The sequence below is a fragment of the Vanacampus margaritifer genome, chromosome 12 (assembly GCF_051991255.1).
Source record: "Vanacampus margaritifer isolate UIUO_Vmar chromosome 12, RoL_Vmar_1.0, whole genome shotgun sequence".
Taxonomy (NCBI): domain Eukaryota; kingdom Metazoa; phylum Chordata; class Actinopteri; order Syngnathiformes; family Syngnathidae; genus Vanacampus; species Vanacampus margaritifer.
The window spans coordinates 12,418,426-12,441,007 of record NC_135443.1 but is presented as its reverse complement, the minus strand read 5'-3'; the positions used below and the strand labels follow the sequence as shown (position 1 = coordinate 12,441,007).

General features: G+C 40.2%; 1 protein-coding gene across 1 annotated transcript in view; it reads left to right on the top strand.

Annotated features, from left to right (window-relative positions):
* ptk7b (protein tyrosine kinase 7b) overlaps positions 1 to 22,582 on the top strand; it is a 63,827-nt gene that overhangs the window by 36,724 nt on the left and 4,521 nt on the right. Inside the window, exons 2-14 of the mRNA XM_077582833.1 lie at positions 3,670 to 3,966; positions 9,678 to 9,780; positions 9,870 to 10,054; positions 12,205 to 12,352; positions 14,132 to 14,262; positions 16,038 to 16,304; positions 17,551 to 17,687; positions 17,864 to 17,999; positions 18,747 to 18,866; positions 19,256 to 19,405; positions 19,767 to 19,914; positions 20,709 to 20,836; positions 21,190 to 21,390. Coding sequence (XP_077438959.1) covers positions 3,670 to 3,966; positions 9,678 to 9,780; positions 9,870 to 10,054; positions 12,205 to 12,352; positions 14,132 to 14,262; positions 16,038 to 16,304; positions 17,551 to 17,687; positions 17,864 to 17,999; positions 18,747 to 18,866; positions 19,256 to 19,405; positions 19,767 to 19,914; positions 20,709 to 20,836; positions 21,190 to 21,390 — 2,151 coding nt within the window. The remainder of the gene's footprint in view (positions 1 to 3,669; positions 3,967 to 9,677; positions 9,781 to 9,869; positions 10,055 to 12,204; positions 12,353 to 14,131; positions 14,263 to 16,037; positions 16,305 to 17,550; positions 17,688 to 17,863; positions 18,000 to 18,746; positions 18,867 to 19,255; positions 19,406 to 19,766; positions 19,915 to 20,708; positions 20,837 to 21,189; positions 21,391 to 22,582) is intronic.

Below are 22,582 nucleotides of genomic sequence, written 5' to 3'. Positions count from 1 at the left end.
CTCTCACCGGTGCATTAGTGTATTATTGTAAACAATTCCCGGAAAGTGCATATTGATCTCTATAAAAGCCAGGAGTACCCACTCAGCTTTCGTAGTTGCAAAGCCAATTTTCCCATCCATTAATTTACTTTGCTTTGGGTCACCATAGTAGCAGATTAAGGAAACAAAGGGGAGGGGTAGTTGCAAGGGTGGCCTACGAGGGGTGCCTGGAAGGCATCCTAAAGTTATAACTCAACCACACGTATTTTGATTGCATGGAACTTTGACTTCACTATAAGTTGACCACAAATGAGTGGATTTTGTTTTTAAATCGTAATATAAGGCATTTTATTTACTCAGGTTAAGTGTGTATAGTATTTGCTGCCTCAGTTCCCAAATGAGCTGTGATTAGCACCATTGCACTCTCGTTGAAGGCTTACTTACTTTGACAACAGCTTTTCTTCAATAAATGAGGGATTTTGCCAACAATTTAGATAACTTGTGTCTAGCCAAGCATCGTATAGGGATAGAAATAAACGTTTAAAATAAAAACAACAGATTCATAGATTTATCAACAAAATAATCAACAGATTAATTGATTATTAAAATAACTCTCAGTTGCAACTCTGCTTGAGTGTTTAGAAATGTTAATCTAATTTTTAATACCGATTTTTCACATTTTCTACTTGATGAACATTCATACAATATTTTTTTCACAAGGTCAACTGCATGCTGAAAGTAAAAATCTGGACATTATTGAAAAACAGCGTGAATGACAGCTTGACCAAAAAATTTCTGGCACTACCTCAATTTCAGAACATTAAAAAAAATTATCTGTCATATTCCTAGTTTGATTCCGCTTTATCACTCAAAATTTCCTTTCAACTCCCTCACTTTGAAGCTCCCTCAGAAGTTAAGATGTTGTTTGTATTGCTTATCTCTGTGTCCCTCTGTGCACTCAGGCCAAGCATTCTTTTTTCACTACGTGTTCAATGGGAAAGCATGAGCCACATTACAGAGTTCGATCCGGTTGCACAGGCAAAGAAAGAATCATTTTATTCACTGACACTGCAGAATGGTTGTTAATGATTCACAGATTTGTGTGTGTGTGCTTGGTCTCTGTCACCTATGAATTCTGTGGGTCTTCTCTGTATGCATTTACAGTATATTATGTGTATTATTAAAGCGTGTTTGTGGGTGTCGCTATGAGACGAGCAGGGCTTCAGCGTGTTTCAAAGATGTAGGTCATGGCGCCTGCCCTTCTTCGTGGTTTGAACTTGTTAGACGTTCTCTGATGTGATAGACGGTGCCTCCCAACGTTTCAGCACTCTCCTCCTCTCGTCAGTCATCATGTGGTTGGCGGAAACGCCTCATCATCTCTATGTGCTGTCTGTCTCTACAGGGACTTTTCCCGGAAGTCATTCCCTTTGTGCACTCAGGAACACACTCTCACTTATATACACAGACATGTTACGTGAACAGGTATGAAATAAATGTCATTCCACAGCTCTTCCGCTGCATTTTAACATGGCACACAGGATGTAATTTTGCATGTATGAAAACCTTGCCAAGTTGGCTTAGCTTGGGGGAACTTGGCTGTCTCATAACTCAGCGGTGTGCTTGGCATCGAGGAAGGGCGTACTATTGTTGTTTGAAGTGAATGTTTGGATGCTCACTCTTCCTAATTTTACACAGATCAAATTCACCATTATAATGCTATACTTTTTTTGTTCCTCTACGTACAAAACTTAATTTTGTTAGTATATGCCAATACATACCGATTCTTGTCACCAGATTTTCTCACAATTTTGATATTACCATATAAAGTCCAAGTATAACATAACTGCAACTTCACAGATGGTATAACTTGAGGGGAGAAATGTTGCTAATAGTCAATTATCTGGCAACGGGTGTCCTTGTGGTATCTGTAAATCTGCCCGCCACACTTAAATTGCCACTGAAGAAAAGCTCACTAGACTGTGACCTCCACAAAGATTAACCCACTTGTCTTCCAGACCTGAATGCCAAAAAAACAGTACCACAGTTGTTGCTTTTTAAAGCAAACGGTGTAACGGAAATACGTAGCTTAAGGGCTTTATTGCGTCACAGCTTACAGTATGTGCTAAGGCAAGTGCATTAACTGGAACACTAGTATTTTGCCTAATGCCATTCAAATATGTAAAGGGAAAATAAGCAAAGGAAGAATGGTACTGTTTCTTCTATACCATAAGTGATGTATGATCTTTGTGCTGTTTTTCTGAATAGACGTCTCTGAAGTTGCTACCATGTTGGTGAGGGACAAACATTGAGGTATTACCTTGGCTTCAACAAGCTCTTGATTTAACATTATTGCAAGATTTCTCCTGTGGCTTGGCTCCACTTTTTCAATATGTGTGGAAACGCATCCCTCCCCCATAACACACAACGCCCACACACTGCTGGAGGTACGCTCCATCGACTCTTAGCAGTGGAGCGTTCCTTATGATAACAAACTTGACATCAGGTATGCTAGCTTTCCGATGAGGACTGCCGTGACAGATGATAGCGGTGCATTCTGGTTGGTGTTCGAACACGAAAAGAGATTACTGATAGAGTTCAAACAAAGTAAAACCATCTGTTTTTTCAACTAACTTTTACTCTCTGCAAGACTCGTTCAGTTCACGTCCTCTGTTCCAAGTAAAACTAATTCCACTGCCACCAAGGAAAATAGTACAGCACATTAAAATGATAATGATTGTATCGTGTTCTTGGAGCTTTGGTTCAGTGTTCAGTCTTTTGGTTCCCTTCAGTGAGATGTGGTTAAATAGAGCGGAAACATGTATCCCACAGTCCTGGTAGACGAGTCATGAAAGATTCAAGTGTGCGTGAGGATGTGTGTGCAAATTGATGTCACATTGGAGTGCTAACATTGAAAACTGATGTCATGTGACTGGTACATACAGGGTTCCTCTAGAAGAACTGCGAAGCCTGGTTATCAGGGACATGAGTTGGTGGTGTCCGACATCCAGTGATTACTATTCGTCCGCGGACTAGGGGAAGGGCACTGCGACCGGCGACATCAGGGGTGGAGGTTGACATTTAGCCTATCAAGTGTCAAGAAAAGCCCTATTGCATTGGAACACACACAGCATCATAAACTACAACATTTTCTGTAGTTCTTCTGTGGTTAGAGTCACTCTCAGGGATTCGGCAGAGGTCAAGACACACACCCAACTCATATGTTGTGATGATATGCCCAGCTCGGCCATCATTGGCTGCAGGTGATCACGTTACATTGCTTGGCCTATCTGTGCTGCAGTGAATTTGGTGCAGTATGAATTCACATGTTTAACGGGAACGTATGGTGTACCACAGGGTTCAATTCTGGGGCCTCTGCTGTTTTCACGGCATCTGCTGCCCCAAGAAAACATCAGTGGTTATTTTAAAGTGCTTTATATAGAGTTGTGTTTAGTGATGGGAGTCAGCATCTTAACTGCCTGATTTGCAATGCCAAGTTGAGCAATTCTAGTCCAGCACAACTAGTTATGTCTTGAATTTAAAAATATATATATATATTTTTTTTTTTTCAATAGTGTTCAGCAAATGCACATAGGAAACTGGTATGGTTCAGTACCTCCAACAAGGTTTAGAACCACTGTGTTCTCACACATTTTTTCCCTGTTATTTATGGTCCCCCTTTCTTCCTCTCAGTTTTATCCATCCAGGCTGCCGGCATCCAGTTCACCAGGGAGCCCAAGTCTCAGGATGCCCTGCATGGCCGTAGCGCCATGCTCCGCTGTGAGGTCAGCGATCCCACCGACATCACTTACTTGTGGCTCCACAATGACCAGCCGCTGGAAAACAGCGAGAGGCGCTACCAGGAGGGCAGCAATCTCAAGTTTATCACTGTGGACCGTCAACTGGATGCAGGAAATTTTGAGTGTGTAGCAGAAAACGCCGTCTTGGGAGAGGTGCTCCACTCCACCAACTCCTCCTTCAATATCAAATGTAAGTGTTCCATTTCAGGCCAAAAAACACCAAATTTTCCTGTGTGAAAATGACCAGTTGACAGGGTTCCATGATGGCAAATAAGATGTGTGTCCAGTTTCTGGATGAGAAATGCAAGACAAAAGTTGCAGTGTTGGTGGCGGCTAAAAGCGGAGGGAATGGTTCTGCTTTGTTGCCTTTCTCTTTGAGGCTTCCTCTCCTTTGCACAATTGAAAATGGATCTGAGTGCCACCAAGCATGTCAATCTATGTTCCATCATGCTCCTTTCCCCTGTGTCTTATTCTGGACATTACGGAGCTGCTTTTAACTCCTATCTATGTCATTAGTCAGTTTTCAAAGGGTGATTACGATAAAACAAGACCCCCTAATGCAAAACAGTTTGTCATACTCAGGGAGAGTTGTAATTAAAGATGATCCAGTGTTAATAAAGCTCACCATACAAGTCAGACACAAAACACCATGACACTTTTAGTCAGCAACTATATCTGGTGTCATTAACATATCCATGCATTGGATGGCAGGCAGAAGATTTAGAGACATCAACCCCCCACTTGTTTATAGACGAGTGTAATCCCTTTTGAACAACAAAGTGCTTTACTCGCATAGTGTAAATAAATGTGCAAAGAGTAAACCAGTTAAAAAGCCCACCCAGATCACTAAAACACTCGGTCAATTTCATTGTTTTAGTTTGACGTAGATGGGCCAATGGTGCATAGATTATGTAGGATGTTAAGTTCCATCCAATAGTTATACTGCCACAGAATGTTGCTTTTGTATCTGCAGTTTCCAGACGCAGACAAGTTTTCACTAAAAATGCCTCTGAGACATACTACCATTTTTGAAACACTTAACTATTTATGAATATTGAATCTTATATAAAAACACCCCCAAAAAAATAAAGCAAAAGCATAATGAAGATTGTTATGTATCTTGTAGGCCAAATCACTGATGTGACAATGCAATTCAATGCAGTGGCTGCACATTGCTGGCTTAGAGGCATTCTTCAATGATATTTACACATGACTGGTTGGCCTTTTCAATGAACATTTTAAATTCATTGCTTGACGTTAGAATAATGAGAATACATTTCATTGATACGACATTAATTCCTTCATTGTAAATCTTGGTAGGTTTTGACCGACAGTACTTTTGAATTGAAGTGAAGTGTGAAGAATAACTTTGCAATCCTGTAACAGTACAGTGAAAACTTAAAGGTCAAACATAATCTGTTCTAGCAAGCTAGTCAACCTCCAGATGACTTACAGACACTGTAAAATTAAAATAAATGTTTCTTGGGTTGCTAAAGAGGAAGTCAACCCGAAATGTTCTTTACAATAATATTTTCTATACAGCCCCACTAGTAATAAATAAAGCGGCAAAACCGCCTGTTTTTATCCATCTCAGACTTTGGCCATTTTGCCACTTGCTATCGACTGAAAATGACATCACAGTTGCTCAGGGCTCAGCTAACGACCAATCACGGCTCAGCTTGCGAACGTCACATGATCAAACTCATTAAAGACTTCTTCTTTAAAAATACTGTCAAATTTCAATAATTCAAACACAACCTTGTAAGTATGTGAATGTAGGCTTCAAAATTGTGAAAATCGAGCCTGTACGACTTCATGCAAGATAACTATTACAATGTGTATTTGTTCCTGATAACTTACTAAATACTATATGTTATTAGGGTGTTGAAATGTAGATGTTCCCTTATCCGTATAGCTAAATCAGTCATTAAGTAACTTTCAGTATTAAGTCCTCCAGCATTAATTTGTATGCCATGCTTGTTTTTGTGTATCAACTCATTTGTCTCTGTCAAGATATGCAGGTTGGCTTCTCTCTGTGGATCGCTTTACATAGATCAGACCATGTTATGACAAATGCTCTCATATTTCCCCAACATACATTTAACGGGTGATAAAACCACACGCAGCTTTTAAAGACCCCCTCTGGCTCTAATTCTGCTTGAGTGTTCACTCATGTGTATGCTACATTGCGTGCATAGTAATAAATATGCGCTATAGAGGGGGGGGGGGCAGGGTGGTAGGGTGGTCTACATGTACTGTACCACTAGGTTTTTATCCCCTGACCCCCCCACCCCGGAGCCTCTGGTAAGAGAGAGAGAGTTAATTTATCTTGCTCTCAATGGAGGGTAAGCAAATCCTGCCAGTTGAGAGTTATTCAGAGTAATTATCCCCCTCTGTGTTCACTAATAGGGGTCCAGCCCCCCCTTTGTCCCTTTGACCTGCCTGGTCATTGGGTCTCCATGGCGGGACCGCGTCCATCAGAAGCGTTGTGACTCGGGGCCATGCCTCGCCTTTTGTCAGCGTGTTTGTTGGTCCTACAGGCGACATTTGCCCGTCATCTTGCGCTAATCTCTTTGAGTGTCCCTAACCTACATTGTATTAGGAGCTGTGCTATTAAGACATCCAGCTCTCATCTTGTCCATCCAATCCATCCTCATTTTTTTTTTTACATTTTCACACGGGCTGACAAACTGCAGCTGCTCATCAGCCTCACACCTGTGCACCATGTGACAGCGACATCATCTCCCCGAGTCGAATTTGAAGCGTCGGCCTGTTGGCCTTTGTCAAGCACAGCTGATCAAATCTTACACTTCACTTTTCCTTGGCTGTCTTCATTTTTTATTTATCTAGCCATCTCACAGCACGAGTCCAACCTGCATTTACATAAACATATGGTACTGCCAGGCATATAAAAAAGCCCAGAATACATTGCCTGTGTAACACAATCTGCCATTCCTCGTTCAGAAAATGGCAATGAGTGAGCTCACACGATAACGATAATGATAAGGGTGTCTAAATTGATCTTAATCATTCCTGAGTTGGTCTGGCTTCCTGTTCCTCCTCCGAGGTAATAATAATTATACACCCTTAATTATGGTGTTTAAGGCCATGCATGCGCACACTCACTCAGACACTTAGTCATGCATTCTGAGGGGGATTATGAGCAAGTATGTGTCCGTCTTAATAGGTTATGAAAGACTACCTTCTGTTTGTCAAGTGGACAGCTGGAGAAACCTGAGCTAAGGACTTAAGTGTTAGAATGTGCAAGTGTCAAGAAATCTAGTTCAAGCTAGAGCAAAATAAAAGAATGGCTGAATTGAGGCCCGTTGTGTCAATGGTTTATTGTGATTGGGAATATAAATGCCTTTCTGTATTTAGAGGTCAGTGGTGGGCCATGGTTACTCCACATGCACACGCTTGCCGCACGTTTATCTTTATATGATGGCGGTCTTGGAACACAACAATCAATCAATGGTTGGCCTTAGTTCATCATACCAAGATATTTGGAACAATTATGTGCTTCGCCAACCTTGTAGGAACAATTTATGGCAAATTTAAATATGGGAAACGAATTAAATCTGGTTTCTTAAGGCTGTTGGTTGAGTCACTTTATTCATTCATTGTGAAAAAATAAACACTGAGTCATAGGGAAGTGAAGCTCATATACTGTACCACCTGTGTAAGACACCCCCCTGTTGTTCTGGGCAGGTTTAAACAACTGCCTTTATTTGCAAACAAGGTTCAACTCTGATGATAGTCATTGCATCGAAGTCTTCCTCACACTCAGTGTTTACTCCTCTGTTTTTGCAAAGCTTCCTTTGCACCAATAAAAGTTCACTGTGTCTGGCCTGAGGTCTTTGTAGCCTTCGCCTGACTCCTCTTCACTGACACAACCTTGACTGAGCCACACAATTAGCATAGTTGTCAAAGACTTTCAGACCTGCGCACACAGCAAGCACGCTTAAGGGCACTTGTATAATTCCCCTTTCTTACTGTAGCGTGGGCTGCATCTCACTCATCACTGTGTGCACGTCCTTGACAGATGCACACAAACAAACGTACGTAAACTTTAGTGAGATATGCACACTTTTTTTTGGTTGTCTAATGATTACTGTCTGGCTCTGATACAAGGTGGGCTTAGGCTAGTCAACGAGAGCATATTCATTTTGACAGTTCTCCCTCGAGCGCCTCCTCTGCCCTTTGTCGGCAATCTGCTTCCTGCTGCCTCTCCACTGCTGTCTCAGGTGATGCCATGCATATTTAATAGGTGATAGAAACAGTGGTAGCTGCTAACACTAGTCAGCCACAGGCCATAGTGATGTCAGCAACATAGAAACTGGTATACAAATACAATGAAGCACAATTACAAAGAACGTAATGTTCATATGTATAGCGTGTGTATATGGCTGAATCTAAAGCAAGAACTACTGCTTTCTGTCAGATATAAATATGCAATTATGTGTAATACTTTGACACTAATTTGGATGTAACAGGCCTAGGTAGGACTTGGGAAGTAAATATCGACTCCTCTCATTTTCCTAACATTACTGATAAATAAGGATGTAGCAATATCCAAACATCACGGTACGATATGAAGGTCACGATATGATAATTATCACGATGTTGAGGGGAGGTTGGCAATATAAAAAAGAATCACAGTATTGTAAAAAAAAGAGCTCATACTGTAATAAAAAAAACAATATTGTGCTTTTGTACATCATAGCTATACATATAAACAACTTGGAGTCGTCTCGAATAACACTTATTATTGAGGCACTTTTAATATCGTGACATGACGATGCTGATATTGTGGAAGTTTTAATATCGCGATATCACGATATTGCCGTTACCGTTAGATACCTTCTGATAAATGGGCTGAAGAATGGAGCAGAAGTTTTTTCAAAAACAAAAAATATTGAAGAATTTTTAGGTTAGTTTTTTTAATCAGCAAATTTACTCATCAAACAGGTACGAATACACAATTTTTTTTTACTTGCGCTGTCTCAAACTTTAAGAGCCAAATAAAGTTGCATGCCACTTGTTATTGATAAGCATGGCGGGAGAGGAGGGAGATGGCGCTTGTGTGTGAAATAGTTCATACAACAGACTGTGGGTAAGTCAGAAGTGTTGCAAAGAAACTAAAACAAAGCTTTGGCAATCATTTAATCACATTGTCTGGAATTGCGATTGTTATTTTTTTATTTTTTTTAAAGATAAGTTGTTCAGCCCTACTTCTAGGTAAAACCCTAGGTTTTTCCACATCATGCATTCAGGTGGAACTGAGGATTGATTTCTTTCCATCTGTAATGTTCACTTTCATCTGTGACATAATCGACCAGGTTTCATGACACTCTGCTATGGCTTTCAGTCCTCCCTTTGCTGTCTGAAACAGGAAGACAGTACGAGTCAGTTTATTTTCCTCAAGGTAGAAGTCACTTTGGATTTTATTGTAGCTAACTTTTGAAAGAACACGAAAAAGTCAGTTGTCAATGGCAAGTACAAAAAATTCACATTTGTATTTTATGAATTGACTATAGGGAGAGGAATGATCATTTAATAAATTACTTCTGTTTTGACTTCTGTGTTGGACTATCCAGTGACATTCCATTGTAGCTTTTCATATACCCAATGATACTTTTTGCCTTCTTGTTGTGTGGACAAGTTTGGAGGAATTACGGCCAATGTACATCAATGTTTTTAACATCACATTGGGTGTAGTTAAGTTTTATCCATTCGTTTTCTGTTGTTGTTTTTGGATGCCCATTGTGTCATACGCATCTCATGACGATGAATAACAACAGACAATTCAACTCAGTGTATTATCCTCACAATCATTTTAACACTTCTCGTCTATCCATCCCCCACTTGAAATCTCTGCTGTTTTTTGTTCTGCCGCTGCAGGGTTAGAAAGTGGTGGCGTGACATTAAAGGAGCCCAGCTTGGAAGGGGAAATTGAGAGCTCAGCCCCCGTCACGCTTCGCTGTCACATTGACGGACACCCACGGTGAGTCTCACCTATCAAGGATGGTACAAGACAAAAAGAAGTTCCTCCTGTAATAGCCTCCTCATCCCTGTTTCACGTCCTCCTCTCAGGCCCACCTGCCAGTGGTTCAAAGACGGCGTGAAACTGACTGAGAAGAGCCATCAGATCAACAACAAGGAGCGGACACTCACAATCAAGAGCGCCACTCCAGATGACAACGGTCTGTTCTACTGTTGCGCCAAGAACGCAGCGGGCCACGTCTGCAGCAACAGTAACTTCACTCTCAATATAATAGGTGAGCACTACGTGCAGTTTGTACAAGCTGGCATGAAATAAAGCTCAGAAGCACACTGTTAATGCGGAGAATAACTGACATTGGAGCAGACTAATATAAGCAGGCTTATGCTGTATTCTTAAAAAAAAAAAAAAAAAAAAAGCTCATGTATACTGTTATGCATCATGAGTGTACAGTATTTGTATTTCTGCTTGCTCTTGTCATATTTTTCTCAATTGTGTGTGTTTGTGTGACACTTGTGTTATCTCCAGTACACCACAGAGAGAAATACAGTACATTCAGCATGTGTCTGGGAAACCTGATGCCTGCATCACACTAATTAGCCACCTGCAACACACACACACATAATGTTAGCACCTGGGTGGAGGAAGGATGGATAATTGTTGAGTTTCCGATTACCCTATACCCGCCCTTACTACTGCCATAGGGTTTCACTTTGAGGCACTTTTGACAGATTTGATGAAGTTCTTGGGTGGGTCTACTGTATATTATGAGTGTTCTGTAGGCTATTATGGCCTTTCAGATACTTCTGGCCATATACTGTAGCAAACCAGAAATGGAAAACGATTAATTTAATTCTACAAAATCAAACTCTTATGTGGCAACTGGGAAATTTTGCTGACGACATTTGTATGAACTAAATGAACATTGTAAATGAGTTGTCTTGTATGGGAAATCTCACAGTGTTTCCTTACAAAAAATTTTTTTAAACACAATAGAAAAAAATATAAGGGTTCAGTCATATTTGTGAGCAGTCATAAAAATACCACTTCCCTCTCCTGCCATGCCTGCTCATTGGGAAAACCTTACTGGCTTTCCCCAACTTGCTGAAGAAAATAAAACCAAGAAAATTACTGCTGAGTTTCAAAACATCTCCATTAAAGCATGTAGACCATGCCATTAAGAAAAAATAAAAATAGCAGTCTATATAATAGCATAAATAAGCCCCTCAAAATTGTAGACCCAATTAAACTTTTTTTTAAACACATTTTTAATCCAATATTTCTCCATTATTTCTAGCTAATCTGCACTTCTCCCATTAACAAAAAGGCTGCAAACAGAGTAGCTAAATTACAAAAGTACAGTCAGTGTTGCCAGTTGAGTGATTTTTGGTTGCTATATTTAGTGACTGCACTAGCGACTGTTTCTCCCAAAAAAAAAAGTGATTAGTGTGTTTAATTCACTTCCTGGAATCAATTGCTTTGAGCATTGCCAAAAGCATGGTGCCCATTTACTGTATTTTTTGCAAAGCATTTATTTAACCACACCTTTTGACCCAACGTATGTGCTTCCAAGGTGAAAAAGAAAAGAGTGTGACAGAGCTAGAAATGTTGCACAGTGTTTGACACTGTGCAATGACCAAGATTCTTATTCTGGCATACTGTACGTATCAGAATTTCTAATTGGCTCACGTAAAAGTAGGAATGTGTAACTAATTTTGTCTGTTTTGTTTTATTGGAGCACTGGTCCCCATATTTAGGTGTGCACTTTTATTATTTGTATTTTTTTTCTAATGATACTGGGCCCCAAATTAGGGCTCATGGAACCCCGTGGGTCCCCGGGCCCAGTTGCCAAACCACTGTGCTAAAGGAGAAGGTGCACTGAAAATCACAAATTGAAAATGTCAACAACAAAAATGGGTCCATGCCGTAAGGATACCCTGTCGTCCGGCAATCAATGTTGATGTGATTGTCTATATTTAAATTTGGTTGTATCAGCAAGTGGGGTTTAAGAGGCTCATGATTCCTAGTTAGTTAATTTAAAAATATATATATTATTATTATCATTGGGAAGGTATTAAAACGGTTATTAAAAAGTATTGAATTAATTCCAGGGTGTTATTAAAAACAACTTTTACATGGTTCATCAAATTGTAAGTTTGACTACTGTATTGGGATTTTCCTCCCATACAACAGTCAGTCCCATTATGTGCTCCAGCTGCCATAAAAAAATGATTGTCCTGATAAGCCAGGGGTCAATGAAAAGTCCAGTGACCTAATTATGTCTACCTGGAGGCCCCTGAAGTGTTGACACATACCAGCACCTGAGGGCCCGCTCTGCTGTTGGCAGTTTTTAATAAGTGCACAGATGTGGTTGTGCCCGATGCCTGCAGATGTAATCATGAAGATGTTTGTCTACCACTTTTCTAGATAAGAGCTTTCCTCGACCAGTGGTCACTCCTGAGGACCAGGTGGTTCTGAGGAATGAAGAAGCTGTGTTCCACTGCCAGTTCACGGCCGTGCCACCTCCTGCTCTGGAATGGTACCATGAAAGCGAGCTGCTGGTTAACAAAACTCGGTAAATCCTTAATTCCAATATCCCAGTTTTATTTATATTTTCTTCCTGGAATCATGCACTTCTCATATTGCTCCCTCGCCTTACCTCACGATTCCACCTTACGCGCATCAGCTCGACTTGTTTTATTGCGTAGCTGTGGTGCATTCCCTTGAGACCTATAAGCTGGAACCCTGAAGTCGTACTTTCAGCTTTTATTTTGCTCTGCAGCTCAGACTCGAGATGAATTGCACATTATGAAATGCTATTACTGAAATAAGAATGCTGTAAAGTTCCTTTGCAATCTGCTGTACTTCATTTTACCGTGAGTGTTCGCTCCAGCCTCTCGCAAGAGACTCTGCAACGCTCCAGCGTTGTTCACACACTGAGCGGAAAAAGCCCTCAAGCCGCAGCTTACCAGAATGTCCCCTATAAACACCTTAGCTCTCGATCACATGTGTCAAACAGCAAGCTTGCAGCCAGCTGGATGATTTAAGTTTTTTAATAATTACTGGTCAGTTTATGTTGTTCACGGTTTGCTGCACTAGCAGATGGGACACGCTGCACTGTTGCTGCTGCCTGACTTGAAGCATCAGCAGCCACACCGGACATCACACAGAGACACCGCAGCTGTCTTTGAATGCGTGTGACCATAAACAGACTAAGAGTAGCTTTTTAGGCTGAAATTTACAAGCCTGCGTGGCCATTTGGTACAGCTGCCAGTGTTGAGGCTTCATGTTGCCAGTAAATTGTTTGTTTGTCAGCCCTGAAGAAAACATGAATAGGGTGTGCAATATTACAACCACATTCATTGTAGTGTCTACTTAATCACGTCACCAAGGTAGAAACAGTTAAAAAAATAAGGGCTCTACAGCAACTTGTTTATAAAGCAAATTACTGTATTGTAAAGTCTCAGTTACTATAAAAATCTGACAGCATATTACTGTATTTATTTATTTAAAAAAATATATATATATACATTTTTTACTGTACATAAGTTAGTTAGAATACAGTAAGTAACTAATCAGAGGCGGCAAATCCAGGTCCAGAAAGTAAAAAACTTGCCACAGTTTGGCTTTAGCCCCTTCTGCTAGCTAGCAAGCTCCCTAGCAGGTAACCGAGCACCTGGCGAGCTAGCTAGGGAGCTCGCTAGCTAGCACAAGGGGCTAAAGTCAAACTGTGGCAGGGTTTTTACTTTCTGGACCTGGATTTGCCACCTGTGTAACAAATCACAGTTAAAATAAATTAGTTACTTAGAAATACAGTAAGTACAGTAACTACAGTTAGTTACTGAGAATACATTAAGTAACTCATTTATATACTGTAGTAAAAAAAAAATACATTTAGCCTACTAAGAATACAGTAAATAACTGTAATTTATGCCTTTGCTCTTTTTTGAGTTACTGCCACTCTCTTGCTTATCCACCCCAGATGTGGACATCACAGTCAGCCTGTAATTAATTCACACCCTGTCTGTCACTCCCAGTGAATGACTGTTTAGCCATCATAGGTCAAACTGGGCCATTAAGATGGGCCTCCAACATCACAAGACGTTTTAAAAATAACTTGCTATGTAGGACACTTATCTGTGTCTTGTGTAGAGGCAATTTATTTGCCTTAATTACAACTAACTTGGTGCACCAGATGTTTCCCTCGGTCAGCACGATTAGGAGACATGCCAGATCCCTGGTACTCATTACACTGGGCAGTGGGGCTGCTGGGGGAAATTACGGTACACTAGTGGCAAGATGAAGAATAATTGAGCAGAGGTGACGGTTTATATGGGTTTTGTTTTCTCTCCAGTGTATTCCTGCTCTCCAATGGGTCACTGCTCATCACCCAGGTCAAACCTAGGAACACAGGATTGTACAAGTGTGTTGGCCGCGGTGTCAGCGGCTCCCAAGTCACGCATGAGGCTTCCCTACTCATAGCAGGTACACACACACACACACATCCATCCGAATTTGCAACTGTTGGAGATAAACACCTAAGCACCGTTGTGTTATCTGAGAGCATTTCAGTTACGTACACTATCACTCTGCATTCTGTTGGCTCTTTCATATAGAGCTCATATCTCAGCAGATAATCACATTTCCTTATCGATAGCCGGCCCAACTGCATCCTCCTCACTGTGGAGAAGCTGAAACACTTAACTTCTTCCTCTTAGTGTGTTTTGCCCATCAGGTTTGCGAGTGATCATAACATAACGTGGAAGTCAGTATGGAATAACAGCTGGAATGATCCGATGAGATTCTGAATTTATACCCCCCACTGAAACGAAATGCAATTGCTTTTTCTTTGACGGTTTGACCCTCTGGAGTCAACAATTTACTAGGAATAGTTGGCATTTATTACAAAGCATGTGGCCAACTTTTTGCAGCAAATACATAGTTATGAATTGATAGATGTCGGGTTTGATCCAGTGTTAATGTTTAAAATGACTTTCTACTTTAAATAATAATAATAATGCATCAGATTTATATAGCGCTTTTCTGGACATTAAATACCTGCTTACAGTATTCTTATATTGTACCTAAATGTATGTAGGAATTGCTTAACCCCTATTCATGAATATTTTCAATACTACTAGAATTTGTCTTTGGCAATTTGAGTAGCAGTATTTGAAACATGATACAGATAAACCCTCTGAGAATAAAAATTGCATGACTCAAAAACACAGAAACGGCAGTCAAAACATTGTATGGACATACAGTATTAGAAGTATTATACCATATTGCCCATAATAGTGTTAGTCGGTGCAACATGAGCTTTGAACTGTACCTCCTAAAAGGTATTTAAATGACTGTTACAGTTTAAATTCAGGTCAAGATGTGTACTAATCAGGCTGTCTTTTCAAATGCAAGTGCATGCAAGTCAAATATTTTGAACCAGCTTAAGGCAGGAATTTTTTTCTTTCTTCCGTCCCAAGGACGTTTTTTTTTTCCTTCCAAACTTCTATTTTTTGGTTAAATGAAATACGACTGCATCTGCAGTTTTAACCCAGTGAACCGCAGCTCCATTTAAATACTTTAATTCACCTAATCTGATGGTAATCCCTCCAGGCATTAAAGAGGATTGTGTCACAATAGAAGTCATTATTTGGTGACAAGTTTAAGCAGTCTCTCCACCTCATTCATTTAACAGCCCAAATCTTTACCCCTCCACCAACACCACCTCCTACTTTCTCAGCTCAGCCTTTCTTTCATCTACTGAAATATGTGCTTTTTTTTCCCGTTTGTGTTAACTAATTCTGATCATTGACTGTAAAATGTTGGAGCTAGTGAACAACTTGAGTAGGCCAATAAAGTATTAATGATAGCTAAATACACCCTGTAATGTATCATACAGTACAGTGAGGTCTTATGAATCTTTGTAATGCAAATCCCACTCCATTGACTGTATAGCTGCTGCCGACTTTGATATGGCTCACCTCACAAAGACCCTTATTAATTTAATTCCCTTACTTAAAACAACCTATATTCTCAGTCTCCTACCGTTGCCTTTGTTCCCGAATTACCAAGGGGAAAATTGAGTTTTGTTGAAATACCAGAAATCTGTCAACAGATCTCTGATCTTAAAATAGCTGTGCAAAGGACACTCTATATTCAAAATCAAATCAAAAGACAGCATGATGCTTAGCGTTCACAAAGATGTAAATGACTGCAATTTCACAGTTGTGTTCCATTCACTTTTCTTCTCTACACCACAGAGATTGATGACATGATGTCGAAGATGTCAAAGGTTTTCACAGCGGACACTCTGCAGCGGGTCCCCTGTAACGCCCCACGGGGACGACCCAAGCCCGAAGTCTGGTGGGAGAGGGAAGGTCAGCGGGTGCCCACTGAGGGACGAGTGTACCAAGATGGCTCGGATCTGGTCTTCAGTCCAACCGAGGCGGGCGATTCTGGAGTCTATACCTGTGTAGCTCAAAACAAGGCAGGTCGCAGGACACAGGACGTGACCTTCACTGTGGCCAGTAAGTCCAAAGCAACCTCAATATGTTACGCATTTATTCCCATTTGTTTATTATAAGAAATTAGGATCATACTCAAGGCTGATTCAATACGCTTATATGATGTTTTGAATAGATTTTATTTTAATGCGCTTTCTTCGGCTGGGTTTACACTACAGTAACAGTACTAGGTCTAGATCAGGTGTCGGCAACCTTTACTGTCAAAAGAGCCATTCTAGGCCAAATAAATAGCAAAAAATCTGTCAGGATCCCCAAAACATTTGAACATTATGATGAACGAAACAGTGCGTTAGTGTCTACTGTACTGAGGGCCCAAAAACTAATTAGAGCTGCAACATAAAAATTCCGTTTTTGGATTTGTGTGTGTGTGTGTAATTTTTCAAACTTAGTTTTACATTTTTATACTTTTCTGCCTTTGTCAAATTTCTGACATTCTTGGCAATTTAATGACGATATTATGGTCATTTTCTGCCTCTTCCTTTTTGAGACATTTTATGGCTTTTTTTTTTTTTTTTTTTGCTATCAATTTTCTGATATTTTTAGCAATTTTGTGGCCATTTTATGGTAATTTGAGGGATATTTTTTTTGGGTTTATGGACATTTTAAAGTCACTTTTTGAACATTTTATTTTCTGCCTTTTTTGTTTTAATAAATGATTTTTTTTTTTTTTTTTTTTTTTTTTTTTAGCAATTCCAATGACGTGTTATGGTAATTTTCTGCCTTTTGTTTTTGGACATTTTCTTTTCTGCCTTTTTTAGAATACATTTTCTGACTTTTTTTGGACAATTTTGTATACATTATATGGTTGATGTTTTTTTTGTTTTGCTTTTTATGGTTTTATTTTATGGTGACTTTTTAGACATGTTTATTTTATTTAAATTTTTTTAGTTTTTCATCTACCTTTTGTCTCTTTTTCTAACAACTTACAAATTTGGACGTTTTTTTTTAAATCTAAATCATTAATTAATTTAAAGAATATTTTATCTAAAAAATTTAAATATGTAAAAAATATAAATATTTATTCCGACAAATTTTTTTAGAGATCCACAAGCAGCCACAGGAGAGGGACTAAAGAGCCAAATGTGGCTCCAGAGCCGCAGGTTGCCGACCCCTCGGTCTATAGCTAGGTTGTCTGGACAAGGTTCCTGTCATGCAGTTGATTACTTGGCTGTTATAATTATATTGTGCATGTGAGAGGGGACTGTAAAATGCCGGCTCTCATGTGATATACACGTGTGCTCTCCTGCAGCCGCCCCTGTGTGGCTGACAAGGCCCCAAGACAGTCGTTTGGAAGAAGGTAAAGCGGGTTATCTGCACTGTCACGCCAAAGCAACTCCGGAACCCGAGGTCACGTGGCTTCGCAACAACATCATGATCACACCAGAGGTCAGTGGTCATGGTCACATTCCACACTGGCTTGCGTGATGTCTTCTTTTTCAGGCTTTGTAAATACGTTGACAACGACAGATTCCAGTCATTTTCCTGCTGCCCAAAAATGTTTGCCAATTTTTCCTCAATGTTGTACAGATTTTCAGACAATTTACTTGAACTCCTCTTGCCAGGACTCCCGTTTTAAACTATTCCCCAATGGCACCCTGAGGATCAACAGTGTAGAGGTGTACGACGGACAGATGTACGGCTGCGAGACCAAAACAGTGGGTGGTCGACTATCTGGCCAGGCCAGAGTCGCCGTGCTGGGTAAGCAAGACAGCGAGATTTATCTTAGCGTCAATGTGTTTGGAGTCTTTCCATAAAAAAATCAGTAATACAGTGCTCAGAGAAAATCTGGAACAAATGTGGTCATGGCTTTAGGCCTGTGTTTCTTAAAATAGGAAGAGCTGGAGGACAACCACGGAGGTGTTAAACGTGACTCATGCACAGCAGCTTTAGTCTGACCTCCATTGTAGCACTTTTCTTGAAGATAAATGCTTCTGCAGATGGTCTGACATGTCATTGTTATGTCTGGCTGCTTTCTATTTATAAGATGTTCGCCTCTGACACTTTTCTGTTCTTTACGCTCGTATATGAGCACATTGCGCGGGGTTCTCTCACTCAGTTGTGCTTGAATCTTTGAAGTTGCATTTTTAAGGTACGGAAATTGCTTAGATTTGGAACAAATGGCTATCTAGCTCATGTCTGTTGAATTTTTTTTTTTTTAATCACTCAATCTGAAACATATTTTTACATTGTGTAACTTCCTTAATATTGGTCAAAAGATTTTCTTTCATTTTTAAGAGGGAATATGAAAAATATTTGCGGTACATTCTACTAATCTTCAACCAAATAGTTGGATTTCTTTCTCCTATTTTTGCACAACATCAGTACACAATTTAATTTAAGAAAATACTTGAAACATCCTTAATTTGTTTGACATGCGTCACCACTTCCCTTCCGTGTCAGCCACGTGTGTAATACATGTACGCATGTTGTTTTGACTTGTTTCAGAGAAGCTCAAGTTCACCCCAACCCCACAACCCTCCCAGTGCCTGGAGCTGGATAATGAGATCACCATCCAGTGCTCAGCTAAAGGCAGAGAAAGTCCCACCATCCGCTGGACTAAAGCAGGTGTGCTCCAAGATCTCAATACTAAAGTGTCAAAATGGAAAATGCAGTTGAAGGTATAGGATAATGATGTACAAAATTCCCCCAGTTTGTCTCTGTGTAGTATCAAATAACAAGCTCTCAGGAATGCAACTTAATGTAGCTCATACACTCAACCTGACAAGCTAGGATTTTCCCAATGTACTCTGGCTTCTTCACAGATGCACCCATGGAGATGCTTTTAAGTCTTTATAAATTAACTATTTGTGGATGATGCCTGAAATGCCTGAAAAAAGTCATCTCTGACCAGATGAGCATCATAAACTATTGTTTGTAATGCCACTATACTGTACTATGAGTAAAACATTTGTTTTTAATGTCGCTTTTCCTCTGTCCTTTGTCGCCCCCTACAGACGGAGGAGACCTTCCACCCCGTGTGGAGCAGAAAAACGGCCAGCTTCACTTCTCCAAAGTCACCCGCAGTGACGCTGGCAATTACACCTGCATCGCCTCTAACAGCCTCCAGGGGGAGATCAGAGCGGTGGTGTCCCTCACAGTGGCAGGTAAACTACTCATTCATCATTGTGGGAGCTTGAAGAGAAACTTGCACAACCGCTTTAGTCACCACTCCCATCTTGCAAGCGATTGTGGTTTCAGTATATTTGAGGGTACTTTCATGAGGAAACATTCATTGATCATTCCCAGTAAGCGGCAGCATTTACTGGCTCTTGGTGGCCGTTTTACAGCCTCGTAATGAATTACATTTGGCCAGCAGTGTGTGACTGTGAGCAACCACAGTCGCCATAGCCTTTTAGTTTGCAGCCACTTGAGAACAAGGAGTAGTTATAGATAATGTATTGTTGTGTGTGTGTGTGTCTGTGTGTGTGTGTGTGCGTGCGTGCCCCTTTTCATGTACACTGTTAGTGTACATTCGTTTTAAAGTGGAGCCTGAGAATACAACAGTGTACCAGGGCCACACGGCCATACTGCATTGCCAGGCCACCGGCAACCCTGAGCCTCATATCCACTGGATGGTGAAAGACAAGACACTGGACATCAGTAAGAACAGAAGGTAAATAAAAATAATGGCATCGTCAGATGAGGATAACTGATTTAAACAGGCTACTTTATAAATCAAATTGTGGTGCATAATGTTTATGTTTGGACACTAAGAAGGATGGGCTGTCCTGATTGCTTTCCTCATAAAGGGGATCTCATTTCAGGGTCTCAAAATAAAAAAATATATACAAACGTAATTTTTTGAGGATACCCTAAAATATTATACGCTCCCCCAAAATTGCCCTTCAAAAGCAGCTGATATCCACGCTAAAAAATGTAAGTACAATCGATTCAGTAATTTGATAGATTGGGATTGCTTGTGTTCAGACATGTATTATTTTTTCCCCCCACACGATATACATGATTGACCAATAACCTCTTGTGGCTGTTTTACGATCAAGAATTAGAGACATACATGTCTGACAGATCCCCATTAAGATATTCATCCACATACGTATTTTGATTGGGACCTTTTTATGGCCACTGAATTATTATTTTCAATTTATTTATTTATAAAAAATATTTTTATTGTGTGTTTTATACAAAGATCAAATAAAATTGCCATTAATTTCATGCAACTTTAAGGGAAAATGCTTAATTGGAATATATAGGTCTTTCTTTGAAATTATTTGTTTGTTTTTCTAATGTATCAAAAAGTACTAGTGGTATCAGGGACTTCTCACTCCTACTGGTATCAATCCGGGAAAAAAGTGGCATCGAACATCCCTATTAGAGATTTGAATGCAAATGGTTAAAAGCTACCAGGATGCTTAATTAGAATGGTTTCCTCACAATTGCTTCTCTCAGGATCCAGAAGATGCCCAATGGCTCCCTGGTGATTTCAGACGTCACAACAGATGACACCGGCAGATATACATGTGTGGCTGGAAACAGCTGCAGCATCAAAGACCGCGTGGCTCAGCTGTATGTCGTAGGTGAGTTTCATACACGCACACACAGTGGACACAAAGCACAATTCCATGTGTTGGATGAAAGCGTTCATTAAACCTTCCCACTCCTCCCGTCATCCACCTTGACAGGTTAATAACCATTGCTACCTCTGTGACACCACAGCTGTCATTGGGGTGATGTAATTGGGCAGGCGGTAGATCTAATACTGTTTTGTCTCCTTTGTGGCGTCTGAAGCTTAAATATATACAGTCATCTTTTCTTAAAATTGTTAGAGAAGCGGAAATGCAATCACATCCGGGAGTGAAGGGGGTTGCTTCAGTGAAAATGGCTGGGAGTGAATGAGTTAACATACTGCATGGATGTCTGCACCCAACAGATAAACCAGCACAGACGCATGACGAGGACGAGGACAGAGCGCCTTACAAGATGATTCAAACCATCGGGCTGTCTGTGGGGGCGGCTGTGGCGTACATCATCGTGGTGCTCGGCCTCATGTTCTACTGCAAAAAGAGGCGCAACGCCAAAAGACTGCACAAGCGTCCAGATGGAGAGGAACCAGAGATGGAGTGTCTCAATGGTATGCATCGTTAATACAGACAAACATTTAGTCCTTTCGTGTTTTAAGAGATTCTTAAACAGCATATAAAACATTGCATTGGAGTATGAAAAGTCAGATTTGGATGTTAATGGTATACAGTGAGAAGATATTTTGTCTGTCATTTTTTTCATGAGCAATTAATACTTTAAAAAACAAATTTTGCCACTTGCTGTCGACTAAAGATATCACCTGTGCTGTGGAAACTGGCCAATCATGACTCAGTTAGCTGACCAAACCCAGAAAACAGGTGAGTGGTGATTGGTCCTTACCTGATTCCTGAGCATGGGTTTATGTCATCTTCAGTCGACAAAGTGGAAAAATGTGTTTTTAAAGGTATTAATTGCACATGAAAAATAATGTAGTTATCAAATTAATTTTGGATAAATTATTCTCTTAAAGAATAAGTTATATGTACTTTTTTTTTTTTTTTTACATTTTTTGGGAGCATGTAAGATTTCTTGGGGTGCAGGCATTCAGAAGTTTGGGAGCTCCTGCATTTCCTCGGCTTTCTTTTCTACCCATTTGAGAAGCGAAGGTGTTTGCTGCCATCTTGTGGTTGTTCTGTGAACTCCAGAGATAAAAAATGTTACATGTTACTGAGTAAGTTCTAGAGCAGTGGTGCCCAAGTCTGGTCCTCGAGAGCCCCCCTGCCCCCAGCCTGTTTTCCATGTTTCCCTCCTGCAGTGCAGCTGAATCTAATGATCAGCTGATCGGCAAGCTTTGCAGAAGCCTGATAACGATCCTGATCATGAATCAGGTGTGTTAGTGGGGCTCTCGAGGACCAAACTTGGGCACCCCTGTTCTAGAGTATTGAATCTCAATAAATTTAAATATTATGGAAAAGTACATTTATGAAGTTGAGTTGAAAAAGTGAAACTTATTGTAGATTCACTACACACAGTGAGTGATCTTTTTTAGTACCCTAAACCTAACCTTTTACTGTGAGCAGCCCCCCCCCCCCAAAAAAAAGTTTTTTGTACATATTACATAAACAAACAATTTTTTTAAAAAAAGGTCAGTATGTAGAAATTGGCCTTTTAAAGTGTTTTGGATGTCTTTAAAGGAATACTTGACTTGACTCACTGATCCATTTTAAGCAGTAAAAAGTCAATATTTTGTTCAGAATGAATTTGATAGGGAAGTAGGTAATGACCAATCATGGCTCCCCTGT